The sequence below is a fragment of the Clarias gariepinus genome, chromosome 5 (genome assembly GCF_024256425.1).
Source record: "Clarias gariepinus isolate MV-2021 ecotype Netherlands chromosome 5, CGAR_prim_01v2, whole genome shotgun sequence".
Taxonomy (NCBI): domain Eukaryota; kingdom Metazoa; phylum Chordata; class Actinopteri; order Siluriformes; family Clariidae; genus Clarias; species Clarias gariepinus.
The window spans coordinates 24501619-24520795 of NC_071104.1; the positions used below are offsets into that span (position 1 = coordinate 24501619).

The 19177-nt window shown below is 37.7% G+C and overlaps 1 protein-coding gene across 4 annotated transcripts in view; it reads left to right on the forward strand.

The window, feature by feature from the left end:
* The window catches only part of rapgef4a (Rap guanine nucleotide exchange factor 4a), a 45176-nt gene that overhangs the window by 24379 nt on the left and 1620 nt on the right, over positions 1-19177 (forward strand). For 2 of the 4 annotated variants that reach the window (XM_053496619.1, XM_053496621.1), the window contains 24 exons: positions 1986-2036; positions 2140-2246; positions 2467-2588; positions 3960-4143; positions 5445-5529; positions 5801-5861; positions 5990-6066; positions 6235-6381; positions 7163-7269; positions 7443-7528; positions 9547-9625; positions 9876-10026; positions 10946-11034; positions 11148-11178; positions 11292-11370; positions 12754-12900; positions 13889-13986; positions 16006-16131; positions 16729-16907; positions 17857-17947; positions 18076-18126; positions 18239-18326; positions 18572-18636; positions 18891-18945. In XM_053496619.1, the coding sequence (XP_053352594.1) occupies positions 1986-2036; positions 2140-2246; positions 2467-2588; positions 3960-4143; positions 5445-5529; positions 5801-5861; positions 5990-6066; positions 6235-6381; positions 7163-7269; positions 7443-7528; positions 9547-9625; positions 9876-10026; positions 10946-11034; positions 11148-11178; positions 11292-11370; positions 12754-12900; positions 13889-13986; positions 16006-16131; positions 16729-16907; positions 17857-17947; positions 18076-18126; positions 18239-18326; positions 18572-18636; positions 18891-18945 (2356 nt within the window). The remainder of the gene's footprint in view (positions 1-1985; positions 2037-2139; positions 2247-2466; positions 2589-3959; positions 4144-5444; positions 5530-5800; positions 5862-5989; positions 6067-6234; positions 6382-7162; positions 7270-7442; positions 7529-9546; positions 9626-9875; positions 10027-10945; positions 11035-11147; positions 11179-11291; positions 11371-12753; positions 12901-13888; positions 13987-16005; positions 16132-16728; positions 16908-17856; positions 17948-18075; positions 18127-18238; positions 18327-18571; positions 18637-18890; positions 18946-19177) is intronic. The other 2 variants (XM_053496620.1, XM_053496622.1) reach the window with 1 other exon arrangement.

A 19177-nucleotide genomic window follows, 5' to 3' on the forward strand; every position in this document is an offset into this window, starting at 1 on the left:
CACTAACACACTGTAAAATGTGAGCCTTGCTTTTGAACAATGTTTCTAATGGATTATACTCACACAATCACTGTAACTGCTGAATAACAGCCTAATAAAACATAATTAAAATCAGTACACATTGTAATGTACTAATGCCAGAATAATTGTAATCAAAGTACCTTGTCTGTGTTGTGGTTTATAGTTTATGTACATTATGCCCCCTTCCATTAAAATCAGGGCTTTTCTCTTATTAAAGGACAGAACTGAGCAGCATTCAGACAACAAAAAGTTTACTATGACTATGTTGCTAAAATTAATTGCGATTTTTAGATTGTAGCTTTTAGTTTGTACTATAATCTGTAATAATCCGAATAATCGAATAAAACTCTTTATTACTGAAATTTCAATATGGTCTGGGGGTAACTAAGGTTAGTGAGTCTGCCTTTCTGTCATTTAAAGACAGAAAGTTTAAGAATAGAGAAAAGGAAAAAATCCTTATAATATTATTTTAACTTTAAAGATAATCTTTATGTCATTGTCATTTTATGATCTGGCTAATAAAGTGAAGAAGAAGGAGAATTTACACATCACAAAAACCAAAAAGATAAACACACACACACACACACACACACACACTCAAAGACGGATGATCTCGGGTCCCAGTAGATATGCAGTTGCCTAGGACATTGCCTCAAAGTTCTACATCTTAATCACAACAGCTGTCAAAAACTGAAGAGAAAACTGGAGGAAACTAGAAAAGAATGAATCCATCTATTAATTTTTTCTATATAGACAGAAAACAGAATTTCCTGTAGGCCTATATACTGTAGGGTAGGTAATATTAGTGGGTCTGTAGGGTAGCTAAACTCAGTGTCCAAAAGAGAGGCTACATCCAGTGTGTTTGACAAAGTGTGTCTGTCACATATGACGGTTCTTCATATCTTATTAACTTAGTCAGTAGTTGCTAAAGTAGGAGATCACAATGGTTGGTACAGTTTTAAAGAACAAGCCCCTCTACAGTACACTCCTTACATTAAAGGGGAGAGTGCCTTCTCGTGAAAGTTTGCCTTCACCACCACCACTTTAGTTTCTTACCCACCAAAGGGTAAAAGAATGTCTGAGATGTCTGAATGATCGTGAGGTCAAGGAGTCAGCCAGCATACAGGAGTATAATCACAATAAAGGAGGCATGGACAAACCTGGACAAGGGGATTTTGATTCTTACAGATGGAGGAGGATGACTGACCACTCACCCCTGTGATATGGACCACCCCTACCCTGCTTGTTAAGCAGAACAAGACTGAGCTATTTCTTTAAGCGGAGCAGCCTTTGGTACACTTGTAAAAGCTTTTGAGGTTGTTGTGAAGCAGGTGACTCTTGTCCTGATCCAACTGAGGCTGCAGCTAGGTTAGGCAAGGGGAGACGATATTAATACTGCCCATAAAGAAAGACAGTTTTACAAAAACTGTGCTATACATAAAGTAAATAAATCTGCAGAGTCCATACACACACAATCATACATGTACAATTATAGCTTTTGTGTTTTTATTATCTTATTTTATTCTTATTTTTTTGTTCATTTACTTAAAAAAAAAATCAATGCATATACTTATATATTAGCTTTATCTATAATAATAATAATAATAATAAAAACCTCTACTTTAGTAAATAAACAATTCGATGCATATATCTAGGTATTAGCTTTATCTATAATAATAATAATGATAATAATAATAATGATAGAGACCTCTAATTTAGTAAATAAAACAATTATGACAGGTTTGTTATAATAAAAACATTTATTGTGTGTCCTAATTATATTAGTCTTTGTGCACTGTGAGGAGGAAGGACACAGATATTCACAAAGTTTGTGACGAATGGCAGGTTGTTTCTTTATCTCCACCCCCCCCCCCATGTTAACCTCTTTCTGTATTTTTTTTTTCTGTTCACTACATCATGTTTTATCAGTATCCTCCAGCATGTCTTTACATTTTATTTTCCAGAAATCATTTGTTGAAACCATTCCCAAACTTCACCCCAAAACCATGACACAGGTAGTAAGTCCATCCCCTCATCAGACTAACCGTTGTGTAAGCCAATCACTGTGGACAAAAACTATAATCCCATGTGGTGATGGAGATATTTATGGATTTGTAGGTTCCATCTGAGAAGATCATGAGGGCGGGTAAAGTGCTAAGGAACGCTATCTTGACACAAGCACCTCACATGATTCGAGACAGGAAGTACCATCTAAAGACTTACAAGTAAGCATCCGAGGAGCAGGGACATTCCTGTCTGATAGACTAATGCTGTTTGACACATTCACAGAGGCATTTTGTTACAGCTCAGTCTATGAAAGGTGCTTTGTGTGTGTGTGTGTGTGTGTGTGTGTGTGCGCGTGCGTGTGTGTGTGTGTCTGTGTGCGTGTGTGTGTGTGTGCGCGCGTGTGTGTGTGTGCGCGTGTGTGTGTGTGTGTGTGTGCAGGCGGTGTTGTGTAGGCACTGAGCTGGTTGACTGGCAGATGCAGCAGAGCTCCTGTGTGCACACCCGGGTTCAGGCTGTCGGGATGTGGCAGGTGTTGCTGGAGGAGGGAGTACTTAACCACGGTCAGTTACAGTGTCAAAACTCTTCATATTTTAATATTTATCTCAGAATTCGTATTCGATTTCGAACTGTCCTTGGACCTTGCCAAATTTTGTGCGATAGTGTTTGTAGCCATAAACATAAACAGTTGCAGGTTTGGTGAAAAAGGTAGATTTCTCACAGATAACAGGATCTGATACTCAGTTTAGAATATGTTTATGGATAACGGATGTTTTTTTTTTCTTTAATGTAGTATTCTAGTAAAACATTAGAAGATTTTAGACCAAGATTTTTTAGGAAATGTAGTTAACTCTGCCAGGAGGTTAAGGCTGTGTTATACATTCAGTACATAGCAAGATAATGATCCTATACCTACAACATTAGGCCAAAAAACACTATGCAAAAGTCCTAACCCATCGTTTCTTCATATTTTACACAGTACTGTATGTTCAATCAACCTGAGAATTTACAAGAGCTTGAAATATACGGCTTTAAAGCCTTTACAGAAAGAGGCTTACTGATGTTATTGTGTCTGGAGGATTGTGGAGGGTGCGGGAGTATGAGGAATTTTAAATCCATTTTTTTTAAAAAACCAAACATTTGTTGTATCTAAATCCAATGTTAGTGAGTGTTACAGCTGAGGCGATCAAGATTTTTAATCCTGTTGTTGCAACAGATATCTGTGGCTGTCAGTAACACTAGGCACTTGTCACTAACTAGTCACAGTGACACTTACAGTACCAGTCTTGGCTGTCATATATGTAAAAGAGGCTGGGTAACGCTTTCCTCCGAGTGTGTTACGCTTCCCCATGATGGCGCATAAGTAGCAGTTTAAAAAGTGGAAATTGGTCAAGACTTAATTAGGGAGAAATTGGAAGAAAGAAATGTTGTCAAAATGTGTTTAAGCTTAAATATTACCACTCATCACCTGGATGCTTTTTATTCAATAATATTCGACATGTTTTTAATGTCTATTAATACATTTTTGGTATTTTGGAATTCTATTATATCATAGATTTTTGGCCTCTCAAATCCTGTTATACACTATCACAGGTAATTACAGTCTAATCACACATTTGTTTGTGTGTGAAGGAGCTGTATGACTGGAACTGAGCTGATGTTCCACTTGCTGAATGAGGCAGGCGTAATTTAAAGGCTTTGTCGCTCTCTGTGGGCACGCACTTGGCACACGCTCAAGTCCAGAGCTAGCACTGGCTCGCTTGCTGCGTGAGAAGAATCCTAATTAAACCTTTATTTCCTTTTAGTGTAAATCAGCGGAACACACCATAAGCACGACATATGTTATGGTGCTGTCTGGTGAATGTGTGTGTGTGTGTGTGTTTGTCTGTTTATTGCCTCTATATGCACTAATGCCATAATGCATTATGGTGCAGTTGATCAGGAGCTGAATTTCCAGGATAAGTACCTCTTCTATCGCTTCCTGGACGACGAGCAGGATGATGCACCACTCCCTAGTGAAGAGGAAAAGAAAGAGAGTGAAGAGGAACTGCAGGACACCCTCCTTTTCCTGTCTCAGATGGGCCCTGATGCCCACATGCGCATGATCCTTCGAAAACAGTACGTCCCTGCCACAGAAATAGGAATGACCTCTAGAGCTGTACTGTCATTGTCTCTCCCCAAAGGGCACAGCTATGAATAGAACTGCTGTAAAATTGAACTGATTAATACAGACAATTGACTGGGTAAACTTCCTGCTTAGACTTTTTTTTTAAAATAGTGCTGATAAGACACAACAGGGTTGAGTAACATACAGTAAATCACTACAGGAAATGGTATTTTAAGATTAAGAGGAAAAACACTTGTAGTGGAGCGAAAATGTATTGTTCATTGTTTATTTCTTTGTAATCTGACTTATGTCCTAAAAGTCTTAAAGTGCCCCAATTAAGTGCCATTTTAAGGTTGCTAATATTGCTTAATGAGTTTCTTAAAACAGGTTTACATGTATGCAAGGTCAAAAAACACTTTAGTTTTCTCTAAAAATAGATTAAATTTTACCCCATTTCTAAATGATTCGTAAAAGACTCGTGTGAAGCAGTTTGAAGATTCAGTCTGTCTAAACCCCTCATTTCCGTGAGCCCTCACTGCTGTGATTGGTCAGATGGCGCGGTGATTTATGACTGGTCAACCGCTACAGCGTGTGTCGGAAAAAGAAATGCCCATGACCATAACTGAACGACGGCTCTGGAGACCCGTCAATACGTGGAAAAGATGGTGTCGGTTTTACCGTGTAACGACCAGATGATTGTATATTAACTGTGGCTACCAAAATCAAGAGGTCTTTTATCTTTGTGTCCGTGTTGCGTTAAAAGGCCGGTGAGCAAAAAGGACAAACACAAACAAGTAGATAAAGCAATCGTGTATTATATAAAACTAAATAAAGTTTGTGTGTGTGTGTGTGTGACGCGAGTGTTAGAGTTCAGTTTTGGTGAATGGTGGAGAATAAACAGTTAAAAAGGATTTCGAGTGCTCTCGTTTTTTATTGTTTTTTTATATTACAAAGTGTTTAAGCGAACCCGGTAAGAATGCTCGGTCACATTAACAAGAGTGTGGTAACGATAATTGTAAGATGGCGGGCAAGTTGTTCGTGACGTAGAACGTGGGCGGACATTATGCAAATATGTTACGGAGTGACGTGGATCAGAGTAAAAATAGATTTGCTCCCGACTCGTTTAGGCGAATGTGAGCCTTTTCGTGCACTGTCAGCGTCACAGATAGTGCAGATAGTTTATGTTCACATACAGCTACATGACACACTGCATGAAGGAAAATATTTAAAAAATAATAATGGTGGCACTTTAAAACTGTCTTTTGTGATATTCTTTAATGCTAATTTTAGTAACTTTTCTTTTTTTGTCCAGACCTGGCCAGAGGACAGTAGATGACTTAGAGATTATTTATGAGGAACTGCTACATATTAAAGCCTTATCTCACCTTTCTACGACAGTAAGTGTGCATGCTGCAGTAGAAAATGACATTAATGTGTCTCTGGTCTCCCTGTGAGTGGGCAGTCAGGTCACACAGTAATACAGGATAACCTTTAAAGGAGAGCATCATCAGACTGCATCATGTTGAAGATTAATAAAAAATAAAATAAAAAACCCTGCACAACTTTATTTTTAAAAAAGCAAGAAGAATAATACCTGTTTATAAAATTATGACATAAATAAGTAGATACAGGTTATGAAAATGTTTTCTTGATGTTTCTTTTTTTCAGGTTAAACGGGAGTTAGCAGGTGTCCTCATTTTTGAGTCCCATGCAAAAGCAGGAACAGTATGTGAGTAGCTAAAATGCACATTTAAGAAAAACTCCACACGTTTATTGTTTCAGTGATTAAATACTGAAATTATATGTCTGTAACCGTCTTGTTTTTTTTCCTTGGATTTATAATTCTTTCCCTGTCAGTGTTTAATCAGGGAGAGGAAGGAACCTCGTGGTATATCATCCTAAAGGGTTCGGTTAATGTGGTTATTTATGGCAAGGTGAGATCAATCTTTATTATAATAACATTTCTCATTTTTGGGGATTGTTGCGTACCAACAAGATTTTTGTGGATGTTTAATAAATCCTGAAATGACTTTTGGCCTTGTCATTGATGAGAGTGTGATATTGGTGGGGTGTAACCCCACACTGTGTGTATGTGTTTGTAGGGTGTGGTTTGCACACTGCATGAGGGGGATGATTTTGGGAAGCTTGCTCTGGTTAATGATGCACCGCGTGCAGCCTCCATCGTCCTGCGAGAGGACAATTGCCACTTCCTGAGGGTGGACAAAGAGGATTTTAACAGGATCCTCAGGGTGAGAACATAATTAGATTATTATTTATGTTCATTTAATGTACTCTTTAGTTTATTGTGGTACTTTAATTAGTTCCTGTTGCTCAATAATCACTTTTGGGTGCATGTCTTTATCTTTTTTTTCCGGTTCTGTCTTTCCCTATTTATGTGTCATTTGCAGTCTGTTGACTCTGACACAGGAAAATTCTCTTGGCTTAGACAATAGGAGTCTCAGCTCAGGAAAAGCAAGCAGTATCCAACCGGATACGGTCTGCTAGAGCGTGTGTGTGCGTGTGTGTGTATTGCAATTGTTTTGTATATGTTTGTAAATAAATACAAATACAATGATTGGGGATTGGCTTTCAGCTAAGCATTTACTCGGGTGCCCTGGTTTTATTTGTTTCTGACTAGTTTAATGTTCAAATAAGGTCTCCCTCTGTTGGTGGTTTTGAATATTGCAGCAAAATGTTCTATATTGCATCAAACTTAATGGAAAATGTTGAGGAATTTTGTACTCTAAAAAAGTGTGTGCGTGTGTGTGTGTGTGTGTGTGTGCATGTGTGTGTGTCGGTGCAGTAGATCCCAGGATCAGTTAATTTGCTGACTACACTTCTGTCTTGTATCACTGCTAATCCAGCTTGCTGACCCCTCTGCTCTATTCAGTGTTTTGTGTGCATGTGTGTGTGTGTGTGTGTGTCAGTATGGTGTGTGTTTCTCCTGTGTCTGTATATTGCTAGAAACCATTAATGCTTTTTCTTTTGATTGTTAAAATAAGGCCAGTGTGTCTTTGTGTGTTTTTGCAGGATGTAGAGGCAAATACTGTGCGTTTGAAAGAACATGAAGCAGATGTTTTAGTTCTCGAAAAGAGCAACATCAGATGCTCCAGCCATGCAGGCTCCTCACCACTCAAGTACGACCCCATCACTTCCTTTTCATCTCAGGCACTCTCTCTGATTTTCTCCTGCTCTTTGTTTGTTAATCATTCATCCACCATATGCATCTGTTATTTATCTGTCGGATATCTTCAGTGCTTTCCTTTTGAGTATGTTATGATAAACGTTTATCTAATATCGTGTGCTATAGGTACACTGTGATGTCCGGAACTCCAGAGAAGATTCTCGAACACTTCCTAGAGACCATGAAACTAGATTCCAAGTTTACAGAGTCAGGTACTTCAATCAGAAATTTGGAATAGAATTGAATGGTATGTGCTGTTATGGAAAGATAATCTTTGGATGTTGTGGAGGTGTGATGTAGCCTAAGGTGAAGTGGATGGTCTTATACCACAGCAAGGTACCGACTAGTATGACATCATACATTTCTGTTTTATTATTCATATACAGTAATAGAACGCCTATAAATCAAGTTACCCCCTTTTAGCAGTACACTGGTGTTTTATTTCACCAGCAGAATAGAAATCAACTTATTGGATAATTGGGTAATAATTATAAAAATGGTAAATATTTTTTTAACACAAGTCTGTTATAAAATTAGTCAGAACCCTGTTAGGTTCTGTGTGTAGAGCATTGTGACTGTGTTTAGTTTCTGGTAAGTAGGGTGATGGGGAAAGTGTAGGCAGTGTGCCCCCTGCTGGACAAAAAAAGTACACTTCTCCACAATAGCAGTGGAACAAAGAGACATTACAACAACCAGCACAACTAAAACCTTTTTAATGCAAAATATTTTACAACATCCACAGCAACATTAAACATAAGAGGCTAGGTAAAAATACTAAATAGGGAAAATGTAAACATTTGTGTTTTACTTTTGTATAATCTATTTACCTCTTCTGTGGCATGTGACTTCACAAATAAATTCAGTGCTGAACATGTTACCCTCTAGTAGTTGGAACTCCACAAAGAAGTAATGTAGTATAAGTTCCTGTTATCCCTTATACTATAATGACTTTACAATCATTCCCTCATCCATGGCGAGAAACTCCAAAACCCTTCCAGTGTTAGAAAACTTAATGTTAGAGCTTAAACTAATTCAAAACGCTTGAATAATTGTCATAAATGATAAATTAATGTCTTCGCAGAAGCCAGCCAAATCAATAGTTATCACCAGTATATATTCACTAAAAAAGTTGTTGTAAGTTGTTATTATAGAAACCATAATGCTTTGGAATAAGTTTATAACATAAACCTTGCAGCCAGACTGTTGTCTGAGTCATGCTGTTATAGAAAAGGAATCAATTCCAGAGTGCTGTGGTATAAGATAAAGGGTACTTTATTACCAACTTTCATTAAAAAAAAGCTGTGAGCTACGCATGTCTATGGCAGTTATGGCAGTTTTAACAGTTTCTTTTAAATAAACGAAAACCAAGTTCTCTTTTAGAAGCAAAATTGAAAGCCAGCTTAAAAATCCTTCAGTATATTTCAACCATTACTGTATAATACATACACACACTGTAACAATTCGGCTCTGTTGCCCAGTACTGATAGAAGAATAAAAAGCCTTGACTGTGTGTCTGATCATGAGACAGTTAGAGATATAGTCTTACAAGAGCTTTTCTTTTTTAGGCTTTTATCTAGCTTTTATTATGGACCAATCTAGCAACAACAAAAAACAAATAAAACAACTGTCTCGAAGTGTTTTAAAGGATAATTGCATACAGTACATAATCATTGCTGCCCTTAAACATTCATTATAAGTGAAAATCAAAATAATCAGCTTTTTAATTCTTTTTGTCAATTTCTGTCAAATTCTTGTTTCAACACTTTCAATACAGTCGGTAGAAATTTGAAAAAATGCATGAACTCTTTTAATCTCATTTCTTTCTTCTTTAAATTTTCGAATAAAGTTAGCTCATTTCTGTTAGTAAACTTTATCGTGACCAATAGCAATCAACATCTCAAATCAGTACCTGATGAAGCAAGGTTCATCGTTACAATTAACAGGTCAATTGTTTGCTATTTATTCCACAGCATTTTCCTTTGAGACTCAAACGAGAGTGGTTGGGAGAAGGATAAGTAAGAGTCCAAATTGGGCATGTCTATATTTAGTACTAAACACAATCACTGATCTAATGCAGGCCACGCCATGTGCGTAGTGTTCAGGGGTCTGGCCTGACATTTATTAGACATGCTGAAATGTGATAGGCATCTTTTTTTCTTCCGCTCTCACTGTTTTTCCATTTGTCTTTGAGTGTCCTGACCTGTCTTTTACTGTTTCTATCTCTCTGCAGATCCCCCCCTGGATGACTTTGTGCTTATGCACTGTGTATTTATTCCCAATAAGCAACTGTGTCCACTCCTCATGGCGCAATATCCTTTACCTCTATACCTTTTATTCTCTTTTGCTCTTTCTTTACTGCTTTTGTACCTCCTACTGTATTTTATACTGTTACTTGTCCTTTTCAATGCCATAGTCCGTACAAATTCTGTAGGATATATTGGACCGTTCTTTTCAACTAAACATTGCAATACATGGTATCTCTGAATTTCTAAGACTTTCTCAGCAGCCGTATCCAGGTACGGTGCTGTGTTGTAGATTGTGTCCTTAACCGCAGTGAACCTACCAGGCGCAGTCGTCTCAGGGCAGTGATCAGGAGAGGCTGGACTACGCTCTGAATAACAAGCGCAGAGTCATTCGTCTGGTGCTGCAGTGGGCTGCCATTAACACCCCCCACCTGCAGGAGGAGGAGAGCTCTCTAGCCTTCCTCCAGGTCTCCTTCAACACATAAACACCAAGGGCAATGCTTCAGTTCAGTTTACACTCACAAATCTGAATAGAGTATTGTGCATCGGTTTCAGTAAATATGTTTATATTTTACTTAAGTGCAGATTTGATATGATGACATTCCATTCCATTCCATCCTGCTGTTTTTCCATAGAAATTAATTATAATAGTTGAGTACAAAAGTTTGCACACCCTTACTCTAATATGATAAAAGCCACCAAGTCATTTCATAGTTTACGTAATTTTCAGAAGTATGAGTAATCATAAGTGCAATTTTGATTGTTTGAATAATTATTAAGAGTGGAACAATCAAAATTGTATTTCCTTTTAGATAAGTTGTGACTACTTGTGACTAATAGCTTTTTAATGTCTTATGCTATTTGTTTTGGATTTTTAAAAGTCTCTTGGGCACTCTTTCCCCCCCAGATAATTCTTTCCATTCTCTGTAAGAGCTTTTATCTGTGTGTGGGTGTGTGTGTGTGTGTGTCCCTTCATTTCTGAATTAGAGTTTTCAGTGTTGATAATGACTCCTCTACAGTTCTAGCTTTTTACACCTTTCCTTGTCCTTGAAAGGTCTGTTTTTCTTTTTATGAGCTTTGTCAAAGCCATGTTCTTCTGATTCCAATGACTTGACTGTTTTTGTCCCATTGCTTGGAGTTGTTTGAACTTACATGACTTAAAGAAAGCATGCTGACAATTATATGTCATTCAAAAAATGAACTTGAGCAAATCAAGAGCAATTTAATTCCAATTCAATAGACAGAAATATTCAGAATAGATTAACCAGAAACCGAATGCAAACTTTTGCACACGGCTCACAGTAGATCTTTGCACACAGTAGATTTAAGATGACTGGTTATGAATTGTAGTTGCACAATACTGATGTATTTTTATTTGTGGTGTAGGATTTTTACATGTCAGTATCTGAAGATGCCAAACTTATTCCTGCACTCAAAGATCAGCTCCCTGAGCTGGAAACTGTCTTCAAACAGAAGTGAGATTCATACTTTTGCTAGTTGATCAGGTTTTAAATGTTTTTTAAATGGCTATGATGAGACTCATTAATTCAGTTCTCATCACAAAGAATTCTTTCTTTTTGGTTTTCAGTTCAGATGATGCGAATCCCACTCAGAAAAAGGTAAGGAACAATCAGATGTTTGTGAAAGAGCAGAGTACAATGTACATTGTAACCTGCTGTTTTAGTAGTGTGGGTTATAAGTCTAAGTTTCTGTTTAATCCCTCTGCTCCCAGCACAAAGTGCTCCTTCGCCAGTTCAGCATGGGAGATGAGAAACTGCAAAAACGGCAGCCAATTAAAAGCACAGATGAGAGTAAGTAGCCCCGGCTTTAATTCTTATTTCAAATTGACATGGCAGCATGGATTTTACCCTTCTTTAAAGAGAAATAACTTGTTTAAAAAATGGAAAGACATATGAATTTCGTAAAAGTAAAATGCTGTGTATATTTAATATTTTGATAATTAAAGCAAACACTTATTAATTCTTCAAGCTTTCAGGTTTTACTGTGATTTTAATATTATATGGGTTTTACATTGACATAATATTCAAGCTACTACATTAAATTTATAAATCTAAAATTAGAAATTTATGAGTATACTATAAACTACCGATTAGTTAGCTTTTTTTTTTTTACATTAATTTTTTTTGTTTGGGGCTATTGGTGGCTCAGTGGTAAGTGTTTCACCTGCCATGCGGAAGGCCCTGGTTCGATTCCAAGCCGGTGCCCAAACCGCAGCCACTGGATGCAGTGCCAGTCCCAAGCACAGATAAAATGGGAGGGTTGCATCAGGAAAGGCATCTGGCATAAAAACCTGTGCCAAGCTAGTTGGTGCGGATTGGATAGTTTGCTATATACCCCTTTGCCGGCAGCAGCCGAAAGACCAAAAACAACATAAATTCTTTGTTTACTTAGTTATGCACTTTTGTATGCACTTCTGTACTGCCAGGACAAAAAAAGTTGCCATTTCAGAAGGGTCAGCAGGGTTATTGGCCTGCATCAAGCAAGGAAAACAACTAAGGAGATTCGAAATGACATAAAAACCGAGAGAAGAACTATTGAACGCAGAAAAGCAAGTATAACAGATGATGTATTCTTCACAAATTCTATCAAATTGTGATAGAATTGTGATCTGGATGCTTAAAATCTTACCAGTCAATTAAATGTACCTGAGACTATTGATGCTTTTTTAAAGACAAAGCATTGTCTCACCAAAAAATTATTTACTTTTGTTTCCTGCTTATAGCAGGTTTTCGGGGTTAAAAAAGTTTCATTGTATGGTTAAGAGGTATCTTTGCATTACAAAAATTAGCTTGGCTGCCCATTAGATGTTTGCTTAATATTGTACATATTGTCCAGGAAAAAACAACAACACTATTTTATTATAAATAAGTCTGGCAGTCAAAGAAAAACAGAATATTTTCCATCTGGTCAGCCAGTTGGTTTGGTCAATTCAGTAAAATCCAGAAACAAATGTAGTGAAATCTCATTTATATTACATCAATTTTAAATTCTAGCATCCCCACATTGTTGCTGCAACTGAAAGAAGCAGCACTGTCCCATATCATAAATCCCACATCAACCCCTCGAGTGCAGGGTCAGAAATGTCAAATAGCAGATGGTAATTAAAAAAATCGCAGAATATCACACTCGTTCTTGCCCATGCATTTAACCTCTTCTATGTTTTCTACTTGCAGTTTTGTTCAAGGTGTACTGTAGCGACCATACATACACCACCATCCGAGTGCCTGTGTCTGCCTCTGTCAGAGAGGTTGTTTCTGCTGTATCAGATAAACTGGGCTCACAGGAAGACCTTCTCCTGGTTCACCTCAGCTCAGCTGGCGGTGAGAACATACACACCCACATCAATCTATGCATAGTCTAGTTCTTTTTTTTTTACTTTGGCAGTAGATTCATGTCACCTCTGAAAAAAAATGTTTATTTAAACTTTGTAAGAGCTTCATTATACTACTTTAATTTCCAAGTGTATTTGATGAATGGCTATGTTAATGCTCTCTAAGTGTGTGACCTCTGGCTGCTTGCCATGCGAATGCATTATTTTCAGCAGCGCATCACTGTCGCTGCATTATATAAAATTCTGCTCACCACTGTAGCTGCTGGAGAAGAGACAGGCTTTTCTATTATGGCCTAATACTGCCCTTTATAAACACATCACACAAAAACACATACACATACACACACATGTGCGCGCATACACGCAGGTGTACATGGTACAGGTTCATTATTTTTGCTTGGAGAGTTTCTGATAAAGATGGTGAAGCCAGTTTGTAGTGCATGTATGCTGTCCACACCTGGTTGCTACATGGACGTATTACAGCATAGCTGTCATATTTAGAGGTTTGGAAAGATAAAGAGGAGAGCTTAGGGTATTATAGAAAAGCAACCCCTCTGTTATGGCAACCAGGCAAGAGAACACACACTCCTCGGCTCTGCTTCAGGAAAAGAGTGTGAGTGCTCCAAAACAATAATAACACGCTATTTTTAGCCTCGAAACCACGACCAGGGATTTTTGGCATCACTGATACTGATGGATGTAGTCACTGAGTGGACATGGGGCTGTGTGAGATCTAGTGAACTTTTGTTATGTCTGGGTTTTGATCAATTAACAGTAAGCCAAATTGTTATGTTTCCTTTTCCTTTTCTTCTCATTATTATTATTATTATTATCATTATTATTATTATTTTACTTAAATGAATTGTATTTCCTGGTCCAGGACCCCCCGCGACACTGTATACTGGATAAACGATATAGATGACAATGAGACAACACCAATTGTATTTTTATTATTATATATATATTTTTTTTTTCAGATAAAGTGGTGCTGAAGCCCAATGAAGTGTCCATCTTCTCCTCCCTCAGTATTAATGGCCGTTTGTTTGTCTGCTCCAGGGAACAGATTAACTCTTTGGTAAATGAAACCCAAAACTCATACACAGACACCTACTGTACATGTTCATACACAGACACACACATGTATATTGTGACAATTCTTTATTTATTTATCTTTTGGCAGATGTTTTTTTTTTTTTCAGAATAACTTGCACTGTTGCTGTCTAGCAGACCTAGGATTTCCTATAAGAATGACAGTGATGAAGTGGCAGCAGAATTTTCTATAAAGCTGTAAAGAAATTTAATTTTAACTCCACTTGCATGCTTGACTGACTGGTTGAAGATTAATGGTCTTGATCAAGAACTCAAATGTGACAGTTTGTCAGTTCTGGAATTTGAACTCTCAGTAGCTTAAAGACTGAACACTGAACCATGATTTTATTAACCATTAATTCTACCACTAGAACTCTACCACTCTAGAAGATACTTTACCTTGAAGATATAATTTCAGTGCTTTACTAGCCTAAATAAAATATGGTGCACCGATGTTCCAATGTCTTATCTCCAGTCTGAGCTGGGCTGAGGAGGTCTCCTCCATGACATTCAACTGGATTTGGGTTGTGGTGGTTGCCAGGTTGATGTCCACAGAGAGTTGAGCTAGCTCACTGGGGCAAGCATGCAAGCTGATACACCATTTATAGACTACTTCCACCCCTCACCCCATAAAAAAAAAAATTACGGTTATGTTCAAAAGTTAGTACCCCGTTTTTAAATTCTGTGTTTTTTTGTGTAAAAACACAATATAAAACATCTGTTTTTTCACACTGCCATTGTTTATTTAACAAAACTGAAGGCCAAAAAATGTAATGTGGGCAATACTAAGTACCCCCTTGCTGCTTCAACATGGTTATCGAGGGTAGTTGCAGCCAGGTGCTGCCAATCATTAACCCTTGATTAATCTATCATCAGGTGTGCAGACCTCTATAAAAGCAGACATTTTATCAATTTGCTGGTCTGGAGCATTTGGGTGTGTGTTAGCACAATGTCAAAAGGAAAAGACAAAAGCAATGGTCTTGGAGAAGTAATTGTTGCAGCACATCAATCTGGAAAAGGGTATGAAACCATTTCCGGACAATTTGGAGATTAAAATTCGCCAGTAAAAATAAGTGGTAAGTCTTCGCAGGAGTGCACTGTGGCCGGGAGAAAGCCTATTTCGTCTAAATAGAACACGGAAGCGTGACTGAGGTTTGCAAAACTGCATCTGAACAAACCTTAAGTCTTCTGGAAAAATGTCCTATGGACAAATGAGACCAAGGTGGAGTTGTTTGACGTTAAAGCCCAGTCCCATTTTTTGTGAAATCCAAGCAGTATTTTAGCAGAAACACCTTATACTCTTTGTCACACACAGCTGTTGAGAGGTGATGATGTTGGCTTTTTTGCTACCACAGGACCTAGGCAACTTCCAGTTGTTGAATTGACTATGAAATTTTCTTTATACCAGAGTATTCTAAAGACAAGAAGAATCAAGGTTTTCTGAATACATTCAACCCAATTAAAATGCTGTGGTGGGACCTTAAGGGAACTAAGCATATGTGAATTCCTAAATTCAGAAACCAGGTGCTTTGTACATTCATGTGCCAGTGAACCAAAACCCACAGTACAAACCCAGCCCATTCCCTTTCTCCCAGTTTGGGATCTTTCACGTTCTTCCAGTGAAACTAGCAATGGAGTAGAAGTTTACCCAGTGGAACTCAATGCCATTGTTTGGGGCTGGGATGTCCTGCCACCAGTGCTAGTGAGTCTACTGTACATTGAGTAGAATGCAGACAAAAATTCCAGTGCTGCTCATCCCAGTAGCCTACTGCATTAAACCATGATCATAATGGAAACTAAAAACATAACTCAACAACCAGGAACTTAAATGGAAAAAACTATTCCAGCATCATCCTTGGGCTTCTACGACAATAAAAAACAAGTATTTGTAGTGAAAATGTCTACAAACACCAACTTTTACAAGTGTACAGTTGTGCAAGTGTATTGCTATGTTTCAAGGAGTGCGTAGACCCTGAGTGATTATTATACTTTACTGTGAGTGCAGACTCCACTCCCAGAGCAAGAGGGACCGTCTGCCGGCTCCATGTCCACCCTTGAGTTAATGAGCTCCAAAGAGGTGGCCTACCAGATGACCCTTTATGAGTGGGAACTCTTCAACTGTGTGCATGAGGTAAACATGCACACATTAATATTTATTTATCTGAAAAATATGTAACCCAGAGTGACTTACAGAATATAATTCAAGCATATAGCTACGACAAATACCACATTCTACATGAGCTGTTTTCTTAAATATATATTATAAAATTCATGATATAATAGGAAGAAAAGGGCAGTGGTGGCTCAGAGGGCTAAGGCACTGAGTTACCGAACAGAAGATCGTGGGTTCGATCCCCAGCTCCACCAGGTTGCCACTGTTGGGCCCTTGAGCAAGGCCCTTAACCCTATCTGCTCCAGGGGCGCTGTATCATGGCTGACCCTGCGCTCTGACCCCAGTTATGCTGGGATATGCAAAGAAGGAATTTTACTGTGCTGTAATGTACTGTATATGTGACAAATAAAGGCTTAACTTTAAAGGATCTTAAAGTATTTATTTACAGAATATAATGAATGAGATAGAGTGTAGGGTCAAACTAATGGCAAAGTGTTTACATCTCTCTGTCTATATGTCTCTCACTCATCAATGCAAAAAGAAAAAATATTTCATACATGAAACTGTAAAGCTTACTTCCACAGAGCTGATAAAATTCCCTTTGCTCTCTTTCAGCACGAATTAATTTACCACACATTTGGCCGGCAGCACTTTAAAAAGGTGACAACAAACCTAGATCTCTTTCTACGCCGGTTCAATGAGATCCAGCTGTGGGTAGTGACGGAGGTGTGCCTTTGTGCCACGCTCAGCAAACGTGTCCAGCTCCTCAAGAAATTCATCAAGATTGCTGCTCAGTGAGACTCAGCCTTGGAACTTTCATGAGTTAAAAATTTTAAAAGAGTTAAACATGCAGTTGAGGGTGGCTTTATGATAATGAGTAGCATGCTAATTATTCTGTTCAGTATTGATATCACAGTACTTTATCACAATTACTCTGCTTAAAATTGTTTCAAGATGGTTTATAAATTTGGGGGTTGTTCAAGTCAAATTGGGACTTTTCTTATAAAATTTCTTGTGAATAAAGATAAATGACTGATATGTACAAAAAACGTCTATTGATGAGACTATTAGCCGTAGTAAAACATTGGGATGGTGCAAACATTGTAAACAACGTAGTTGTAAATGGCAGTGATAATCGTGGCCAAGGTCTCTACTGTAAACATCTAGTGAGTGGAACACCTGATCTCTGAAATTTAATGAATAACTTGTCAGCAACTTAAGGAAGAGACAGATCTGTCTGTGGGAACTGTGCACACATTCATATAAGAACACCACTTGCACATTACAGAAACTTGAGTGGGATTTATTGCATCTCCTGTCCAGTCCTGACCAAACTCCAAGCTATTTTAACATGACCATTAAAGGAGTTCCTGGGAGGCCAGCATTTCTGATGTAAAGCAGGCAGACCGATCATGGATACCAGGGAGCCATGATCGGTCTGCCTGCTTTACATCAGAAAGCACTAGTGAAACTCTGGGATAATTGCCATAGTTTAGTTTAATAGAGAAAAATAAATAGGGTGTACCGCACCTTGTGCCCCAAGTCTCCTGCGCTAATCTCCTGACCCCCTGAGTGAAAAATAAAAAAATATAAACAAAACACAGTTATAATTAATGTAGTTTTTAGCTCATAACTGTATTATGGTTTTCTGCACAAACAAAAGTCCTAGTTTGACTTGACTACCCCTTATATTTGATGTCTAATAAAATAATGTCTATATTTTTCTATCTGTCTCTTTAATAGCTGTAAAGAGTTTAGGAATCTGAACTCGTTCTTTGCTATTATTATGGGATTGAGTAATCCAGCAGTCAGCCGACTCAATCAGACATGGGAGGTAAGATTTTACATCATATAGAGGGGTCATGATGTAATCTTCCTCAGTAGAGCATATAATATCAGTTTTATGTCTGTGAGATGCGCATGTTGTAAGAACTCATACACATTACTCCGTGCTCTTTATAGAAACTTCCCAGCAAGTTTAAGAAAGTTTATGCAGAGTATGAAAACTTGATGGTGAGTTTAAGTCTTGCATGATTCAAAGTATATATGGCAGGAGTAGTAAGCAGATTTCATCACTCATTCCCTTTAACACCATTTTCTCTCTCTTCTTTTGTGGATGTTTCAGGACCCCTCTAGGAACCACAGAGCATACCGACTCACTGTGGCTAAGCTGGACCCTCCCATCATTCCCTTCATGCCGTTACTAATTAAAGGTGGGTAGTTGACAAATTAGGCCTGTCTTTTTTTTTGTTTGCTTATTAAAACACTTTTACTTCTAGTTTATCAAAATCTGCAGTAAGCAACTTACTTACAGAGCAGATTTTAATATGATGGTATAACAGAACACACACTGGGACATAACTGTGTAGCGACCTAGAATGTAGATTATGATATTAAGCTAATAAAAGGCAATATAAATCTGATTGTTACAATTTTATTTATTTTTTATCCTTATCAGATATGACTTTTACTCATGAAGGCAACAAGACATTTGTTGACAGTTTGGTGAACTTTGAGAAAATGGTAAGTTGTTTTTTATTATAAAGTCTGTAATTGATTTTGTCTGCAATTTAACCTAACCACACATCATTCCTTCCTCTTCTAACTATGTATCTTTCCTATATTCTCCCTTATAGTTACTAAAACATGGATTGTAATTACTAAATTAAATGCATTAATATGAATTGCTAAATAATAAGTAGACGAGTTAAAGAGTCAACTATATTATATTGAAATGGATCTGTATTAGGTTACTACAATGTTTCAATATTTTTCAGCGCATGATTGCTAACACAGTCCGGATAATAAGATACTGCAGAAGTCAGCCCTTCAGTAAGTACACAGTATCTATTTCTGGTTTAGGTGATTATTCAGATGGTTATGTACAGTAGATGTTTAAACTTGAACAAGGCAGTTGTGTGATTTTGTTTTATGCTTACAGATGCTGTTCTTTGTAATTTGGGTTAGTAGCTTGTGGTTAGGGGCATGTGTTGTAATTCTCAAACCATGTATCTTAAAAAAAGGAAACTGGAGCAGATGCAAATCAGGTTGGGGCACTTTTTAA